Source organism: Saccostrea echinata, unplaced genomic scaffold (genome assembly GCF_033153115.1).
Source record: "Saccostrea echinata isolate AGI-Se365-2 ecotype Australia unplaced genomic scaffold, CSIRO_AGI_Sech_v1 ptg000025l, whole genome shotgun sequence".
In the NCBI taxonomy this organism is placed as follows: domain Eukaryota; kingdom Metazoa; phylum Mollusca; class Bivalvia; order Ostreida; family Ostreidae; genus Saccostrea; species Saccostrea echinata.
Genome location: NW_026889774.1, coordinates 4964774 through 4982127, shown reverse-complemented (window position 1 = coordinate 4982127; position 17354 = coordinate 4964774). Strand labels below are relative to the sequence as shown.

At 33.6% G+C, this 17354-nt stretch overlaps 1 protein-coding gene across 1 annotated transcript; it reads right to left on the bottom strand.

Annotated features, from left to right (window-relative positions):
• Positions 1-12442: 12442 nt before the first annotated feature.
• Positions 12443-12856, bottom strand: LOC133192825 (complement C1q tumor necrosis factor-related protein 6-like). The gene has a single exon (XM_061328831.1). The coding sequence runs from the start codon at positions 12854-12856 to the stop codon at positions 12443-12445; it is 414 nt and encodes a 137-aa protein (XP_061184815.1).
• Positions 12857-17354: the final 4498 nt, after the last annotated feature.

The following is a 17354-nucleotide window of genomic DNA, read 5'->3' as shown; positions in this document are numbered from 1 at the left end:
GCAATTTTCCATCAATTTAAAAGAATAAGAAAACGTTATAATTAAATGATGGCGATATACACATTTGTATCTCAAAATGATTAACATATCTTATTCAATGGGTTTTGTTCTTTGTTAAAAAGTTGAAGCCATGCCCTGATCCACGAGATGAATGCCAAGATGGTAGATGTGTTTCAGGTACGAGATACATTTAAACTTTCAAACAAAGACAATCGATTTACCGCCAAAAACAGTTCTGCATATGTAAACACAAGTAACAATTAGAGCTAATGAATATATATATTATGAAAAAGCATTACACAAACTGATTTGAAATATAAAATAATTATTTACAATTCAACAAAATAATCCATTTGGAGGTGTTTTTTTTTTTTTTTTTGAAAATGTGCATTATGAACTACATGTAGATATTTTTATGGAAGATGTGTTGTAGAAGAGTCTGTGTCATCAGTCTTAAAGGACTTATCGCATGTTTCTAAATTATTTGAAATTAAAAGCGTAAAACGTTCCTTATGACCAGAGTTTATAAATTTTGTGTTTTTACTGAGGATAAACCGCGGTAATTAACCAATTATTGACTCAAATGAAAACCCCTGAATTAAAAATCTAAGTTAATGAGATAGCGATCACGTGACGTCAAAGGCAACAATGGCTGATCAGCTCCTAACGTTAATCTTACTGAAATATACGCGATACAACCTGAATTTTCTGCGTTATGGACGACCAAATCACCGATTTTATCGATATGTAATTTAATATCCAACCTTATATTTTAGAATTGCCAGCAAGAAATAATCTGAAAAATCCGTTAACATTGTAAAAATAACAGCGACGATAGCTAGGGAGACGCGGCGAAGACGAAAAAACTCGCCATCACAATGCAACTTGATTTGTCATCATATCACATGTATAAACTTATTTGATTCACAAATTTAGTATTATATAACTTTGTTATTCTGCATTTTTAACATTATATTAATTTATGAAAGTATGCCTTCACATGTTTTGTACAAGAAAAATCATGCGATAAGTCCTTTAAATTTATGCAAAATCAGATGAAGAGTGTAACATGTGTTTCCCTATACAAATCTTTTGTCTTTCTTGCTTAGATGAACATATATTTTTCTGCCCTTGTCTATTCCGCTCACCAAATTTCAACTGATTCTATAATGCAAGTTTATATTTTTATTGTGTGATTTGTAGCCATTTTTTCTGTGAACAGTTGGTCGTCCACACCTGCGTTGTTTGAGCGAGTGTCTGTCGTTAAGGAGTAGATTGAGTAAAATCCTTCAAAATACACACAGACGAGAAACGTTTTCTTGAAAATTCAAAAAGAATATTAGAATTAATCTCCAATTTTCACAGTAAAAGAATAAAGGTAAAAGAATGTTTTGAGTAATCCCTTTTTTTGGGGGGGGGGGGTGTTCGACATTGGAAAAATGCTTGAAGTAAGTAAGAAGCCACAAACTGACCATTATGGCAGATATTTGATAAATGAATATGATAAATAAACATTTGTAGAAAATTTTAACTTAGTGCGCCCATTATTTTTCGATAGAAACGCTTTGTCCACGATTTTATCAACCCTCGTATATTTCTTTTTGTGCTTTTGTTTAATAGCACATCGTTATTTCCAAATTGTGCATTCATTTAGCTTACAAAATATGTAGAGTTAAAAGTTTTGTGTGCTGTATAGTGATATGTATAATATTAATTAGAAATGAGGCAAATATATGGCAAGCCCTTTTACTATTTATTCGTAAAATAAGATCTCACTTAAATTACAGAGATATTTCTTATTTTAGAGAGATATCTCTTAAATAACAGAGATATCTCTCAAATTAAAGAGTTGTCTCTCAACTTAAAGAGATATCTCTCTAAGAAAGAGATATCTCTTTCACTTAGAGAGATATCTCTTTCATTCTGAGAGATATCTCTTTTACTTTGAGAGATATCTCTTACACTTAAAGAGATATCTCTTTTCCTTTGAGAGATACTGTATCTCTTAGCGTTAAAGATATATCTCTTTCACTTAGAGAGATATCTCTTTTAGCTAGAGAGATATCTCTTTTACTTTGAGAGATATCTTTCCAAGTTAAAGAGATATCTCTCAAAGTAAAAGAGATATCTCTCTTAGTTTATCTTAAGAAATATCTCAAAGTGAAAGAGATATCTTTCAAAAGTACCGAAAAGAGATATCTCTCAAGCAAAAAGAGATATCTCTAGATCTGTACTGTATAGAGATATCTTTCTCCATTATCTTTATCTTAAAAGCATTTTTAATGACTTCTCCCTTTACCGGAAGTAAGCTTTATATTCACGGAAATGCATTAAATCAAAACGAAAGTAGAGACGAGAAAGTAGAACATGTGGTGTTTTATGGTATTTCACCGTGTTTATGAGCAAATTACTGACTTGCAGGTGTAACAATGACCCCAAAATACGACACAAAAAGGGAACTGTCTTTCTACAAGTGCTTGATCAACTGATTTAATGGAAAGAAGTTCAGAGTAAGAAATAAGCGTAGCCGATCATGAAACAACGTAAACGTATCATAGAGGTTTGCTCCCGAAATGTAAACAATATAAATTAAAAAATATATATATATTTTAAAACCCAAAATGACGACTGATACAATTTAGTAGATCTACAAATATTTCTTTCTCTTTATTAACATTGTTTACATTCCGGAAGCACCCCCCCCCCCCCGTGATCGTACCTGCATACGGGGGGGGGGGTCAAAACTGTTATAAGTGGAGAAGAAAATTTATAATATATAATTTTCTGTATATCTATCATTTTGAATATAGTTAGTTTGTCCTTTGCTGGTATAGAATGTAATAAGTTGACTTGAAAAATAGCCCTCTATCCCCCCTTCTTAGAATGAAATGATTGCCCCCTTAATTTCTAAATTTTGAAACATATTTAGCTTTCCTGTGCTGAAGGCTCAATTGAGCTTTGAATTCTGATCTATATTTGTGGATCAAATGAAGGGGATTCGAATTAAAAGGCCCCGCTCTCTTTCAATGGGAGATAATAGATATTTAGTGAAAATATTATGACATATTTGATAAATATAAATCTTCTTTCTTGAAAACCACTGGACCAGGTGAGTTGAAATTTATGTGGAAGCTTTATTATATAGTGTAGATTCAAGTGTAGATTCACAATCATTCATAGCTTGACCCTTTATGTACATGTAATAACCTTTTTATCTTGAACTCAAATAAAATAAAGATATTGAAAACTGATACATTGTTTTATTGACTTGGGAATAAATTGCTTGTCAATATTGAAATGTGGGTACATGCATCTACACTGTACCAGTAAGTAATTAAACTTTTTCAAACAATTTTTTGACATTTAAAAACAAATAAATGTGCAGAAATTGTAAAAGTCTGTGCATCACTTTTTATGGTCTGGAATTCTTCAAACAGGGCAGGATAGGTTTGGTAGGACACCCTTAGATTCTCAACTTTTTTTCTTAGGTAGTTGCTTCTTGTGATTCACCTGTGAAATTATAATTTTAAAAATAAATATAACAAAATGTAGAAATGTAACTATGCTCATTCAAATGTCAAGTAAACAGCTAAGCAAATAAAGGAATAGATAATGTAAAACTGAAAAAAATATGAAAGTGAGAGAGGGCCTAACTAAGAGATTAAGAAGTAAACAAGCTTGAAAGACACACAGTTCGATCTTAGAATATGTACCTGGTATGTCTTAAATTTTAAGTTCATTTACAGTGTATGTAGGTGTCAACCTTTCATCAACTACTTCTGTATATAATATTGAAGGGTTTTAATTTGTAAGACAGAGTGAAATAAAGTTATACATGTATTTATTTATGTGTATTTAATACATCACCATAAATGTGATAAATGGTCTACAACCAAACAAACTTATTTTGTATGATCTCATAGACTACATGTGTCTTCCTTCTGTGGACAAACATGTATAAAATTTGAAAGCTAAGGATATTACAAAGAAAACTAATATTGTTGACCGATTTATATCCAATTCCCACATAAATGTTCAATGACATGGATTCATAGTGACTGGACCCTTACAACTACAGTTGTCTTTCTGTAATAGACAATTCCTCTGTGTAACAATATATATTTTTTTTAAATATGTGGTAAATTAAAGGTTGGTGGATAGAGGGAATTCATTAAGTTATGATTAATATATATTTTTTTAATATTTAGTCATTCAATCTCATTAAACAAAAAGTAAGAATAAATACCTTTCTAAACTATCTACATATATTGACTCTCTATTCCCTTAGGAATACACCAGGTCTAGAGCACAGTCCTAAGTTAGCTTAGAGTACATTGATCAATCTCAGCTTTACACTTGCCTGGCATTATGACAAAGGAGGGGACACAACTCAGATGTTTCAAACTGCAACACACAAAAATGAATTATTTGAAGTGGCCTGCTTTACACTATATCAGAGATAAAAAAAAACAACAAAAAAAAAAACAACTCCCAGTCATGGTTACTTTATGGAAGGTATACTCAGTGACTTGTTCCATAGTCACTGAAACTGCTCTCTGTCAATACCAAACAGCCATAAAATTATTTACATCTTTTGCAGTCAAATCAAAATGAAAAGTGATTTTGAATACTATGTACCCTAAATGACTGCACTGAACTGTAAACGGTGTTAAATTTCAGAAAAATTTTATTTCAGAAATATAAAAAGAATTCTGAGGAATTGTAAGAGAATGTACATGTACCATGATAGATTTTGTTTGGAAATTAAAAAGACCAAAGGGCAAGGATTTTATTTTGCAAACTATAGATGTGTGGTAACGCCACAAATGCCCCTGCAGACAGCTAAAATTTCAAATTGCAAATTGTAAATTGCACATTTGTAGCCAAGATAATGATTAGAAATTGTGAATTTTTAAATAGTTTCGAAGTTCAAGGGGGATAACTGTCAAAAATCATCGAACCATGACCAAATTCAAAGTTGACCTGCGTATTCCTATGACGTATCCATTTATAAAATTTGAGTTGAATGTGTACATTTCTTGCCAAGATAATGAACGGAAAGTCAATGATGACGGAATGACAGAATGACGGAACATGTAACACTATATGCTCCCAACCATTTTATGGCGGGGGCATATGCCCCCGACCATTTTATGCAGGGGAATAAAAATTCTGAAGATTAATGGGTACTTATATTCTCCTACATTTCAGATGACAAGGAAAGTATTTCTATTCCGCTGAGGCAAATTTTTAAACTTCTAAAAAAAAAAAAACAAGTTCAAGCGATAGATTTCCGTCAAAAGAAGTGTTGCAATTATGACTTGGCAATCCATTTTTATAATTTGTATTTCCATTTCACACGATAGAATTTGCATCAAAATCAAGGAATGCCTTGATCCCATTTCTTTAGTGAGAGCAGAAAAAATTAAAATTAGATCCAACTAGATCGCAATGTGTAGCAATCTTGTTGGAGCGGAATAAAGATCTAATTTTAGATCTGATTAGTTAGACTGAATTTATTTAAATTTGTTAATTTTTGTGATTTATTGAAGGATAATGACCAGCGCATATTATTGATCTTTGCAATCAGAGTTCAGCTTATTGTATATAAGACAAGAGCCAAAATGTACGTAATCACTTTGTTTTTCTTAAATTAATTCCTTAAATATCTTTATAAAGCCTTCACTGTAAATTAAATACTAATTAAACCACAGGTGCTTCAAGGTGACAGGAACACAACCCACCCCCACCCTTCATAAATTTTGGGCTTCCCGAGTTATTTTTTATGATCTTTTTTTTAAAGCATATGTTGATGTATAATGCACTATAAAAATTCACAATTAATACATTAATAAGTTATGTATAAAAAATGTACCAATGATATAAATAGAGAGGTTATTTTTTTTGGGGGGGGGGGGGGGAGGAAACATCAGAGACCAGAGACATATATGTCTCAGGATACATATATAGCCTTTTCCATCAATTGTGAATTTTTGTAGTGCATTATACATCAACAAATGCTGAAAAAAAATCATGAAAAATAATTCAGAGAGCCATAAATATTTTTGAGGGGAAGTTGCTACCCCCCTCGCCTTTTGAAATCGTTGCAACGGGCCTGGTGAGGGGGGGGGGGTAGGGGGTCCTGTCCCCAAGTACCTGTACATTAAACTATGAGTATCAGAACCTTATCCCAGCAGGCACGCAACGTTGTTTCAACATTAAAAGTAGGTGGAATATAAGTTGTAACGTTGAGCAACTATAGTTCAACGTTGTTTCAACGTTGAGGTTTCAACTTTGAATCCTGAACCTTTCTACAACGTTGAAACAACGTTGAACCTGCAACATATGTTCAACGTTAAATGGTCGTCGATATTTCAACGTTGAAACAACGTTGAAGATTCAACATATTTTCAACGTTGAATGTTTGGTGTTATTTAAATGTTGAAGCTGCAACATATTTTCAACGCTGAATGTTCATCGATATCTCAACGTTGAAACAATGTGGAGGATGCTGTAACGTTTTTACTAATTACAAATGATTAATAATTGGATTCGCTTAACTTTCCTTCCTAAGAATCACGTTTATAATATAAAATCAAGGCAAACTTCAATAATATTAATTGCACTAAAAGAACTGACTGAAATTCACTATATATACTTTTTCTAGGTCCTATCTGGATAATGATTATTAAAATAAATGAAAACGAACTATAACAAATGAATCACCTGTAATCAAATCTGTAACGTTTCCCCTGTAGCTGTAGACTGAGTGGTTTAACCAACAATTCTGTTGTTTCCCAACACAGTCTGCAACTACCCTAAGACACACCCTAAAGAGTCACTGAGACAACTCTATTATTTAAAGTCACTAAGACACAAACTAAAGTCACCAAGACACAATCTTAAGTCACCAAGACACTAAGGAACTAGATCCCTGAGCTGAGTGGTCTAACTAACAATTCCGTTGTTTCCCGACACAGCCCTGGAACCTAGCCTTAACAAGTGTTACTCAAGCAATGGGTAACAACCAATTAGACGAAAACTAGATGGGTTTCTTTATTTATACCTTTTATCCTATGCCTAATTACTTTTGATTGGTTAATGATTGGAAAACTCTGATTGGCTGAAATGTAAACATTGATTGGCTAAATATAAAATGATTCGATTGGATGATTCCAGGTGCCTTTCAATCCACTATGATTATTCAATTTCATTACAATGCAATATATTTTCAACTTTGAAAAGTGAGGAAAATTTAACATTGAAACAACGGGTAATGAGCACCTTAATTTTCAAGGTCAGAATAGTAAGGGTTATTTAACGCTAAATCAATGTAATTTTTGGCAATATATATGCATTGTGAGAAAATAAGATTATTCACAATAAATGAAATGCATTATGAATAAATTCATTTAAATTAATTTTATTCAAAAGAATTGTACTTACAGTACTGAAATAAAACGTTTAATATGAGTTTATATGAAGTAGGACATCTACATTTAACACGTACGTACTTCAGTGTAATTGCATGTTTCAAAAAAGTTAATTTGTAAATTAATTGTGAATGCAGTATTTTTGCATAAATGTAAAAAAAGAAACCTTTTTATGCTGTATATAAGCTTTTTATAAATAATGACATCCTTATCTATTAAACACTTCACTATAATTCCATGTTACTATAGAATTAATAAAAATAATAATTTATTCCGAATCAATGTAATCTAATTAAAATTAGACTTCTTAGATCCGCGCCGTATACTCTTCGCAGAATGTGTACGGAGCGAATCTAAGAAGTTTGATTGTAATTAGATTGTTCTTTTGTTGCATTTATGAAAGAAAAAGGTAAACTGTATTAGATATATTACTATAATCTTTCCCATCACAAAAAATAAAAACATTTAAATAAACACGTTACAATTGGGGTTTAACAATTTTCACACTAACAATTAACCCCGGTCAGTTTACATTACTTAAGATCCACTCCCCAAATTTATTTTCAAGGCTTCAGATAAGGATCGAGTGGTGTTAGCTTAGCTGGTCAGTTTTAGTGTCATGCATATGATAACCTTGCTATGCAATTTTTTTGCTGGGCAGCATTACAGAGTAGTTGTTTGCAGATTATCTAAGTCAAAATTTGAATTCAACTGATGGACAAGAAGTGCGTCTTCCTGCTGTTCATATATTATGTATTTTATAAGCCACGCACAAGGATTAAGGCTGGATTATCAACTTCTGCTCAGTAAGAATAATTTCCGTTTCATGGATTTAAAAGAAATTTAGATTTTCTGGTACCCATATATCATTTTTTTTTATTCTTGTTTTGTAAGTATATTTGTGTAATCTGTGTGAAATGCACATCCTTGGTTAGTGTATTTATGTGTTTTGTTGATATTCATTTGCACATGAAATTAGTATAAAGTACAATTTAATTGCAGTTGGCCGTAAGGACAGATGTGTGATATGATGAACCTGGATATAATGATTACTGTGACCCCCTTTTCACTAGGAAGATAAATTTTGTTAAATAGTGATTTTTGAGATTCGTTGATTGGTTCCTGGATTTATGTTTGTCTTAAAATAATTGTTTTAAAATAGGTTCACTAAGAATCTTGATACGGAATTACAACTTACATAATTCGCAACTTCAATTTACTTGAATAAAAACTTTTATTAGAATTTGAAATGTATTTGTTTATAAAGCAAAACTCAATATGAATTCAATGTGATTTCAACGAAATATCAATATTTGTACAATTAAAAGTCAACCTAATTTCAACCAATGTTCAACCTTTTTTCAATGTTGATATTTGACGTTGAAACAACGTTGAAGTTTCAACGTTGGCTCAACTTTCATTTGCAACCAAAATTCAACTATAAATCAACCAAAGTTCAACTCATTTTCAACGTCTATTCAACGTTGAAAATTGAAGTTGAAACAACGTTGATGTCTCAACGTAGCCTCAACTTTCATATGCAACCCAAATTCAACGTTGATTCAACGTTGAAATTCCGGCTGGGATGGGGCTTACTTGAAGAATTGCTGGTGGGTGGGTGGGTGGGAGCAAATATCCCCACTTCTTTCCACAAAACAACATTAATTACGCCCAATAAAAATATTCAGCAAAGTTCACTGCTCAACGGAATAGACCCCCACCCGATTTCTCCAACTTAATTTCGACGAGGATGTTAAAGTAGTCTTAAAATTTGACATATTTTACATTATAACTTAAATAAATATGACAAGTAATTCAGTGTTGTCTAGATTTCAAATTTGGATCAGATGATTATTTCAAAAGCTGAGAAAATTCGGTCCATTGCAGATGAGATTATTGCTACTTTCGTTTTCCTGAATATAAAGACTTTATCATCTTTATCAACGAAGTAGTCATTATCCTTTTGTTGCTTCAAACAATGGATTTAGCATTTCTTTCTACATACTTCATTCTGGGATTGGACATGCTGAATCTATTCCAGAGGCAGAGATCTACATGATCAATCAATGATATATTACACTTCCTGCCATGGTGTCTAGCCTCGCTTTCGTATTATAGGGGAGGAATAATTATTTCATTTTAAGGATAACTTGAAAAGAGGTATCTCTTTCATTAAAAGAGATATCTCTTTAACTTAGAAAGATATTTCTTTTTGAAAATCTAAAGAGATATCTCTCTAACTTAGAAAGATATCTCTTTTAACGTTGTTAAAGAGATATCTCTCTTGCTTTAAGAGATATCTCTCTTGCTTTAAGAGATATCTTTCTATCTTAAAAAGATATCTCTCTTAGTAAAAGAGATATCTCTCTTGCAAAAAGAGATATCTCTTTTGTCTATAGAGATATCTCTCTAGCTTATAAAGATATCTCTCTTGGTCAAAGAGATATCTCTTTTAGTTAAAGAGATCTCTATACGCTTAAGAGATATCTCTCTAAGCTAAAGAGATATCTCTCTTATTGAAAGAAAAAAATTATTTTACGAATAAATAGTAAAAGGGCTTGCCAAAGGGGAACATAAATACGGATGTCCAAATTGCTGTTAGTATCCACTTGCAAGCCAAGAAAAGTGCGCACCAGATCGATTTAGTCAATTCATCTGAAAAGGAAGAGTTAATAAGGAGCAAACTGTATATATTAGCTAAACCTGATTTGGTTAAACTGCGAAACGTTTCAAATAAATTGCATTTATATATGTAAACACGCTATATGTGGCAAATATAAATGGGATCCAACTGAGAAACTGATGGATTCAACCATTTCTGGAGAAAATGTTATTTTCATAGGATATTGAATGTAGAGATTAAAGTATTGTAAGAGATCTTTTGTTCTAATTGTGCTACATGTATAAAATAGCATTTAGTCTATATACACAACAAATCTCAACGATTCAACAAATACTATTAATTATCAAAGTTTATATTACTGTTCAGTACAAAGAGAATAATACATACCCTTTTCCATATCACATGCGAGACACCAATATCTGCCAGAGGGCCGAAGGCGCGGGCTGATATGACATATGATATAGATTTCAGAACGTAGTATTCTATTTATCATATAATAGATAAACACTTCACAAATTGACCAATTACCCCAACACCTCAGTCCAAAGAGCCCTTACTGTCCTTACCCAGTCTGTCCTGTATTTCTTTAATGATAATAATTAAATCACCGTTGAGTATTGTGAACCTATTACATTGTGTATCTTTTGCAGTTATCTGCCAAATTATATTTTTTTATGCAAACACTGTAAATTAAGTAGTAGTGTAAACTTTGTTTCTAATTATGGTGACAATGCAGAATGACCGTGTGTAATGTCTGAGCCCCGGGGTCGTCATAAAGTTATCAATGTCCTACATGTATCTCCTGGATGTTTTATGGTTTTCCTTTCGAAATTGAATCAAAATACGTAAAGTATACAGATAAAGCATAAACAGAATATTAATAATGCCGTTTTTTTAATTTATATATTAATTTAATGCGAGGGAGAGGGGTATGAATAGAATTAATTTTTAAAAAACCGTGTCCGGAAATGTATATTTTGTTACGATTAACCGGTTAATCGGTCGGAACGTCTTGCGGTTAACCGATTGACAATTCTGTATTCGATTACCATCCCTAATATATATATATATATATATATATATATATATATATATATATATATATATATATATATATATATATATATATATATATATATATATATCTCCAAACAATGCTTAACAGAAAAACAACAAAGTTCTGAATACTAGTATCGAGATTTTTAAAAAGACATAGAGAAATTGTTGTCAGTTAGTTTTAAATAAAGAATACAATATTTTAATTTTATTTATAATTTTTATTTTTATTTTTAATATTTTTAATTTTATTATAAATCAATATTATAATGTTTGTTTGGCAGTGTACTTTTTTCCATCCATGGGGAACATTTTGTCTGGTTCTAAAGAAATGCCAAAGTTTTACTTTCGCCCCTTTCGTCTTCATCGCAAGAGGGCGAATTCAAAAGGGAATGAACTAAAGAGGAAGGCAGTTTTATCTCTTTGACACAAATGTGTCTGGCGAAATTGTAACTAAGCAAAATGGTTTTCAAGTGTGAAAGGACGAAAATAACATGGGGCGGGAATAAACCGAATATATTATTTCTCTTGCCTTGTGTGTCAGGGCTCAACATTAACATTTGTCCGATTAATTGTCCGTGTCCAGCTCATTTTGCAATCGGACAAGTCAATCTCCAGAGGCACAAGTATGTCCGATAGGACACGTTACTTATTGTCCCATTATGAAATATTGTAAATATGATGGAAAAAATCCCCACAGAATTCATTTCATACTGTGATTTTTTTTTCAAATTGCAAACAACATAATCTTAAGGTCTCGGTCAATCATCACCGGATATCGTTCAAGGACGAGCGCGATCGTACTAGGTAACAGACAGTGGTAGCCAGTGAATTTAAAATCAGCATTTAAAAAAAATTATAATAAACTTTTAAGGTCAAATTAAATTAAACATACTACTTCATTCTTGAAATGAAGTTCTAAAGATTTTTTTTTAATAATTTTTCAGAGTGGGACAAGTAAACAATAAATTCGGACAAGTAACGACTGTAGATGTAGCTGCAGATCTGTAGTTCGCTGGTGTCCATCCCAGTTTTTTTCCAGACCAGCGACCTACAGATCTGCAGCTAACAAGTAACATTTATTAGCAACTTGTACGATGGACAAGTGGGTATTTTAGTTAATAATGAGCCCTGTTTATAAAAGAAATATTCAAATGACGTATTTATTTTTTTTCATAGGCTGCAGTCACAACAAAACTAATACGTCCGCATTATTTTTTAAATCTTCAGTCTGCTTTAATTGTACACAGAATTTGGTTAATGGTTATAAAAAATAATTCGCTTTGAAAAGAGTAGGACTTTATTCATTTTTTTTCAAAGAGTAACTGCTTCAATTTATAAGATATCCCGAGAAGTGTGAGTGATAAGTTGAACCAGGATAGTGATCTTTTCCAGCAATGTAGGGAAACCCACTCCCAGTGGTTTTGATGAACAGATTTACTCTGTCCCCTTTAGAAAGCTCTAGTAAGGTATTTTCTGACCGTTTGATCCATAAACCTTCAGGTCCGATAAACAAGTAGGAGGACATTTTGCTGTTTTTCATAATATGTATTCTTAGATAGTCTCTGCCATTGGAGGTGGAAGGAGCTGGAAGTCCAATAGTGACCATAAAGAAGTATGTCCCACTTACGGGGGCGGTAAACATACCAGTCTTTCCGTTGTAAGCTCCTCCCTTATTAATGAGAACATTGCCAAAAACAAGAGTCCCTACGACGGGTTTTATATTGCTTGCAGGAGCCGCCATGAAAGAGATGTGATGAGCTAAAATGACAAAACAGTTATCTAGAGTATACTGTAAAACCTTATTGTTCGTGGGTTTCGTGGGTCACCCTTACCAACCAACCGTCATTCCTACAAACGGTATCTTTTCAAGGTTTCGGTTCATTGATGCAGAATTACCCATGAAATAACGTCATCACGATTCAGTAAAATATTGGTTGCCCTCGAACATAAACAGACCCATAGGAATTAAAATGATTCTACAAAAATTACCGATATGCATTCAGAAGGAAGCAAAAAGAAGTCAAGAACAACAATAATTAACAAAAAGATAAAAAGAACAAAAAAACTTACAGATGCTTGTCTTATTTAAGGAAAGCTCAAGGGATTCAATTTTAGACTCAAGATCCGTAAACTTTTTCTTCATACACATATCATATTCCGTGAGGTGGAGTCCACATGCGTTGTTGCAGATTTGGGTTGACTTCATACAGATGTTGTAATATTCAATGTCTTTATCGCAAGGAAAACCGCCCCATGCAGCCCTTACAAAAGCAAGATAAGCGCCAAGAGAAACCGTTAACTGAAACATTGTTTGATAAAATGAATTTCAAAAATTAAAATTTTCAAAATATATATTTATATATATAATGCATGTTAATTATAAATTTTCGTGTTGAAACATAGAAACACGATACCTAGAGCGCCATATGCCACATCAATTGCCATTTTACAAATGTTGCATTTGTTCAAAGCAAATGTTGACGGATTTTCCCTTTATTTCCCGATCATGGCAGGGAGCACACGGCGGGTTTGACCTGTTGGCAGGGGTTGCTCACTCCTCCATGGCACGTGATCCCACCTCTGATGTTTTGGAGGTCCGTGTTTGCTCTGCTCCTATTTTGTATTGTTTAATGCATGGCCGTAGGAACCGGGGGGCACGGGGGGGGGGGCGTGCCCCCCAATAATTTTGCCGATATATAGATTACTATAGAAAACATAGCTACTACACGCATGTGCCCCCTCAATTAAAACGTCTGATACCCTTTTTTTTGCTTGTCAAGGAATTTTTGGTAGTCGATAGTGCCCCCTCAACTGAAAATGTATGGCTGTGCCCCCCCAAACTGAAATTGCTTCCTACGGGCCTGTAATGGACTTTTGAGCTTTAATACTGTTCGTTATCTCCATATATTTCATTGTATAAAAATGAGCAATATTTTCACAATTTAAAAATCTCTGGAAAAAAAACCATTTACACATTTCTACTTTCAATTACCATATTGGATTATAAGAGAATATCTGAGTAATTTTATAGTTAATTGTCGAGATTACTCGCCGTCGATTTTTTCCCGAACAAAATTGACAAGTCAAAATGAACTTAAATTACAGCCTCTGTATATAAACATGATTCATGCCATAACTGACCTAGCTAATACATGTACGTATATACACGGGGTGCTTAATAATGAATTGAATGGTGAACACACTATGTTATAAGATAAAAGTTCCGAGGGGGGTTACCCTCCCCAAACCATCAACTGCACCTCCACCAATCTCGAGAAATTTGGTGACGGTCCTGACAGTTCAGAAAAGTTTGGAAGTAGAGCTTACAAGATCTCATACCCTTTTTGCCAACTAATGTCATTAATTCAATTTTGTTCAAAATTTAGATTGTTTTCGATAGGTCATCCCAAATTCATTATAATCAAGTGTGTATACTTCTGCCATGAATCTAATTTAGGCAACAGATTTTAAAAATATTCATGGTTTATCGATAACAGATTGTCGTTGCATCTAGATAAAACGGAATCTTTTTTTATCTTTGACCACCATGAAAACTAAAATGCATTCTAGATTCTAAATGTTTGTGTAATGATGATATTGTGGTTTTATATAATTTATTGGAAGTCTATCATCAACAAACAATATGGCGTCACCACTGCATATATTTGTAACCTTATTCAGATTGAGAATTGTTTCCCTTCCTTATAGTCAGGAATATTTGCCTTATTCAGTACTTACTTAGCATCTATTTGCATTTTCTTATTCAGGAGCGAGCCAACAGACTGACTAATACAACACAAATCACGGTTTATATACATGCAATGAAGATCAAGTGATTAAAATCAAAATGAAGCGACATCTATACATTGTAACAAAGAAAGATAATCTTAGCATAATATAAACATTAATGTTACTAAAAGTCACTTTTTATAACCAGGCCTCTAAGGGAATTTTTAGTCGCCAGGCAATTATTTCTTTAAGGCGCCAACTTTTAGAATTAATAGTAATCAATATTGGGACCCATGGTGTGATTAAGAAAACATGACATGTCCACTACTAAAAATAATTCCCTCTTCTTTTAAATTTCTTTTTGCTTTTTCATTAAATTGTTAAAAATGTTAAAATTTACAGAATTCGACGATTGCCAAGTCAAATTAAAATGGTCGCCAATTTGGCGACTTATGAAATTTTTTTTAGGCGCCAATCAAAAATTTTAGGCGCCATGGCGACTAAATTAGTCGCCAATTAGAGCCCTGAATAACACAACCTACCCCTCCTAGAGATACGTCCCGAATAGCGAAAATAAATGAAAATTTTGGCACTTTTATAAAAAAAAAAAACAAAAAACAAGAGGCCCATGGACCACAACTCTCGCCTGAATAACTTTGGCCCTGCTGTTCTTCACCAGAGGATCTTTTTGTAATACCTATTGTGGCCACGCCCTACCCACGGGGGTCATGATTTTAACAATTTAAAATCTACACTACCCAAGGATGTTTCCAGATAAGTTTCAGCATTATTGGCCAAGAGGTTTTTGGGGAGAAAATTTTTAAAGATTTTTCCTATATTTTTCAATGTAAAACTTGGATTCCCTATTGTGGCACCGCCCTACCCCCAGGGGTCAAGATTTGAATAGTTTAGAACTTACGCTGCCACAGGATGCTTCTACAAAAGTCTTAGCTTTTCTTACCAAGTGGTTCTTGAGAAGATGATTTTTTTCTATATATTTCAATATAAAAATTGGATTCCCTATTGTGGCCCCGCCCTACCCCCAGGGGTCAAGATTTAAATAGTTTAGAATCTACACTACCCAAGGATGCTTCCACATAAGTTTCAGCTTTTCTGGCCAAGTGGTTCTTGAGAAGAAGATTTTTAAAGATTTTTTCTATATATTTCAATGTAAAACGTGGATTCCCTATTGTGGACCCGCCCTTCCCCCGTGGGTCATGATTTTAACAATTTAGAATCTACACTACCCCAGGATGCTTCAACTTAAGTTTCAGTTTTTCTGGCCCAGTGGTTCTTGAGAAGAAGATTTTAAAAGATTTTTTTTATCATATATTTCAATGTAAAACGTGGATTCCCTATTATGGCCACGCCCTTCCCTCGGGGGTCATGATTTTAACAATTTAGAATTTACACTACCCCAGAATGCATCCACATAAGTTTCAGCTTTTCTGGCCAAGTGGTTCTTGAGAAGAAGATTTTTTAATGACCCCACCCTATTTTTGTCTTTTCTTGATTATCTCCCCTTGTAAGGGGGTTTGGCCCTTTATTTTAAGAATTTAAACTCCCCTTTACTCAAGGATGCTTCGTACCAAATTTGGTTAAAATTGGCCCAGTGGTTTTTGAGAAGAAGTTGAAAATGTGAAAAGTTTACAGACGGACGGACGGACAGACGGACGGACGACGGACAACGGGTGATCAGAAAAGCTTACTTGAGCTTTCAGCTCAGGTGAGCTAAAAAAAGTTAATGAAATATTCACATCGTCACTGAACGTTCATAATAATTTCAACTGAATTCGGTCCATTCGGTCTCTGAAATCCGTCTTTTTCGAACGAAACTCCATTGCACTGGGTAAACGCATCACACACATTCGAGGTCTCTTATTGGCATTGTTCTGCGGTATCCTTATATAGGAATCCTGTCCCCGCTTGACAACTGATAGATGTCTGTCCATGGCTGTGAGGAGCTGGTTTGTCTCTCTTAGGATTAAAGACAGGCATCGGCTGAGTGCGGCGCCGGGTTGTACTTCCCCAGTACCAGTGTCTTCCTCAGGACTTTGCTTCGGTTCTCCTGCTTCGCGTGTGCGGAATGTCGGCGTTCGTAATGTCTCTTCATATCGGTAGTTCTCTCTGAGGTATACTCACAGTTGTCAAACTCAATTCTTTTGTCGTGTTTTTGGCCAATATGCTCTAAAATTTCTTCAGGACTCTGAAACACCTCGATACAAAGTGGACATTTATGCATAGCGGTTACTTTTCTTACTGTATTCTTCGTCCTCGCCATTCGATTGCAAGAATGCAAATGAGAAGAAGCGAACTGTTCTGTCTTTGATGTTTTGTCCAATTCAGTCACATGATACAGCTGAAAATCTTCAAAGTACCTCGGCTGTCGGCAACGCCTTTGAGATCGGATGGTCGTTTCGCGGTCTAACTTTTGATCTTCCGTAACCGCAGCTTCGAATTCATTATCGTTGACAGTCTCTGTGTTGTACTCAACGTACGGAGCAGTAATA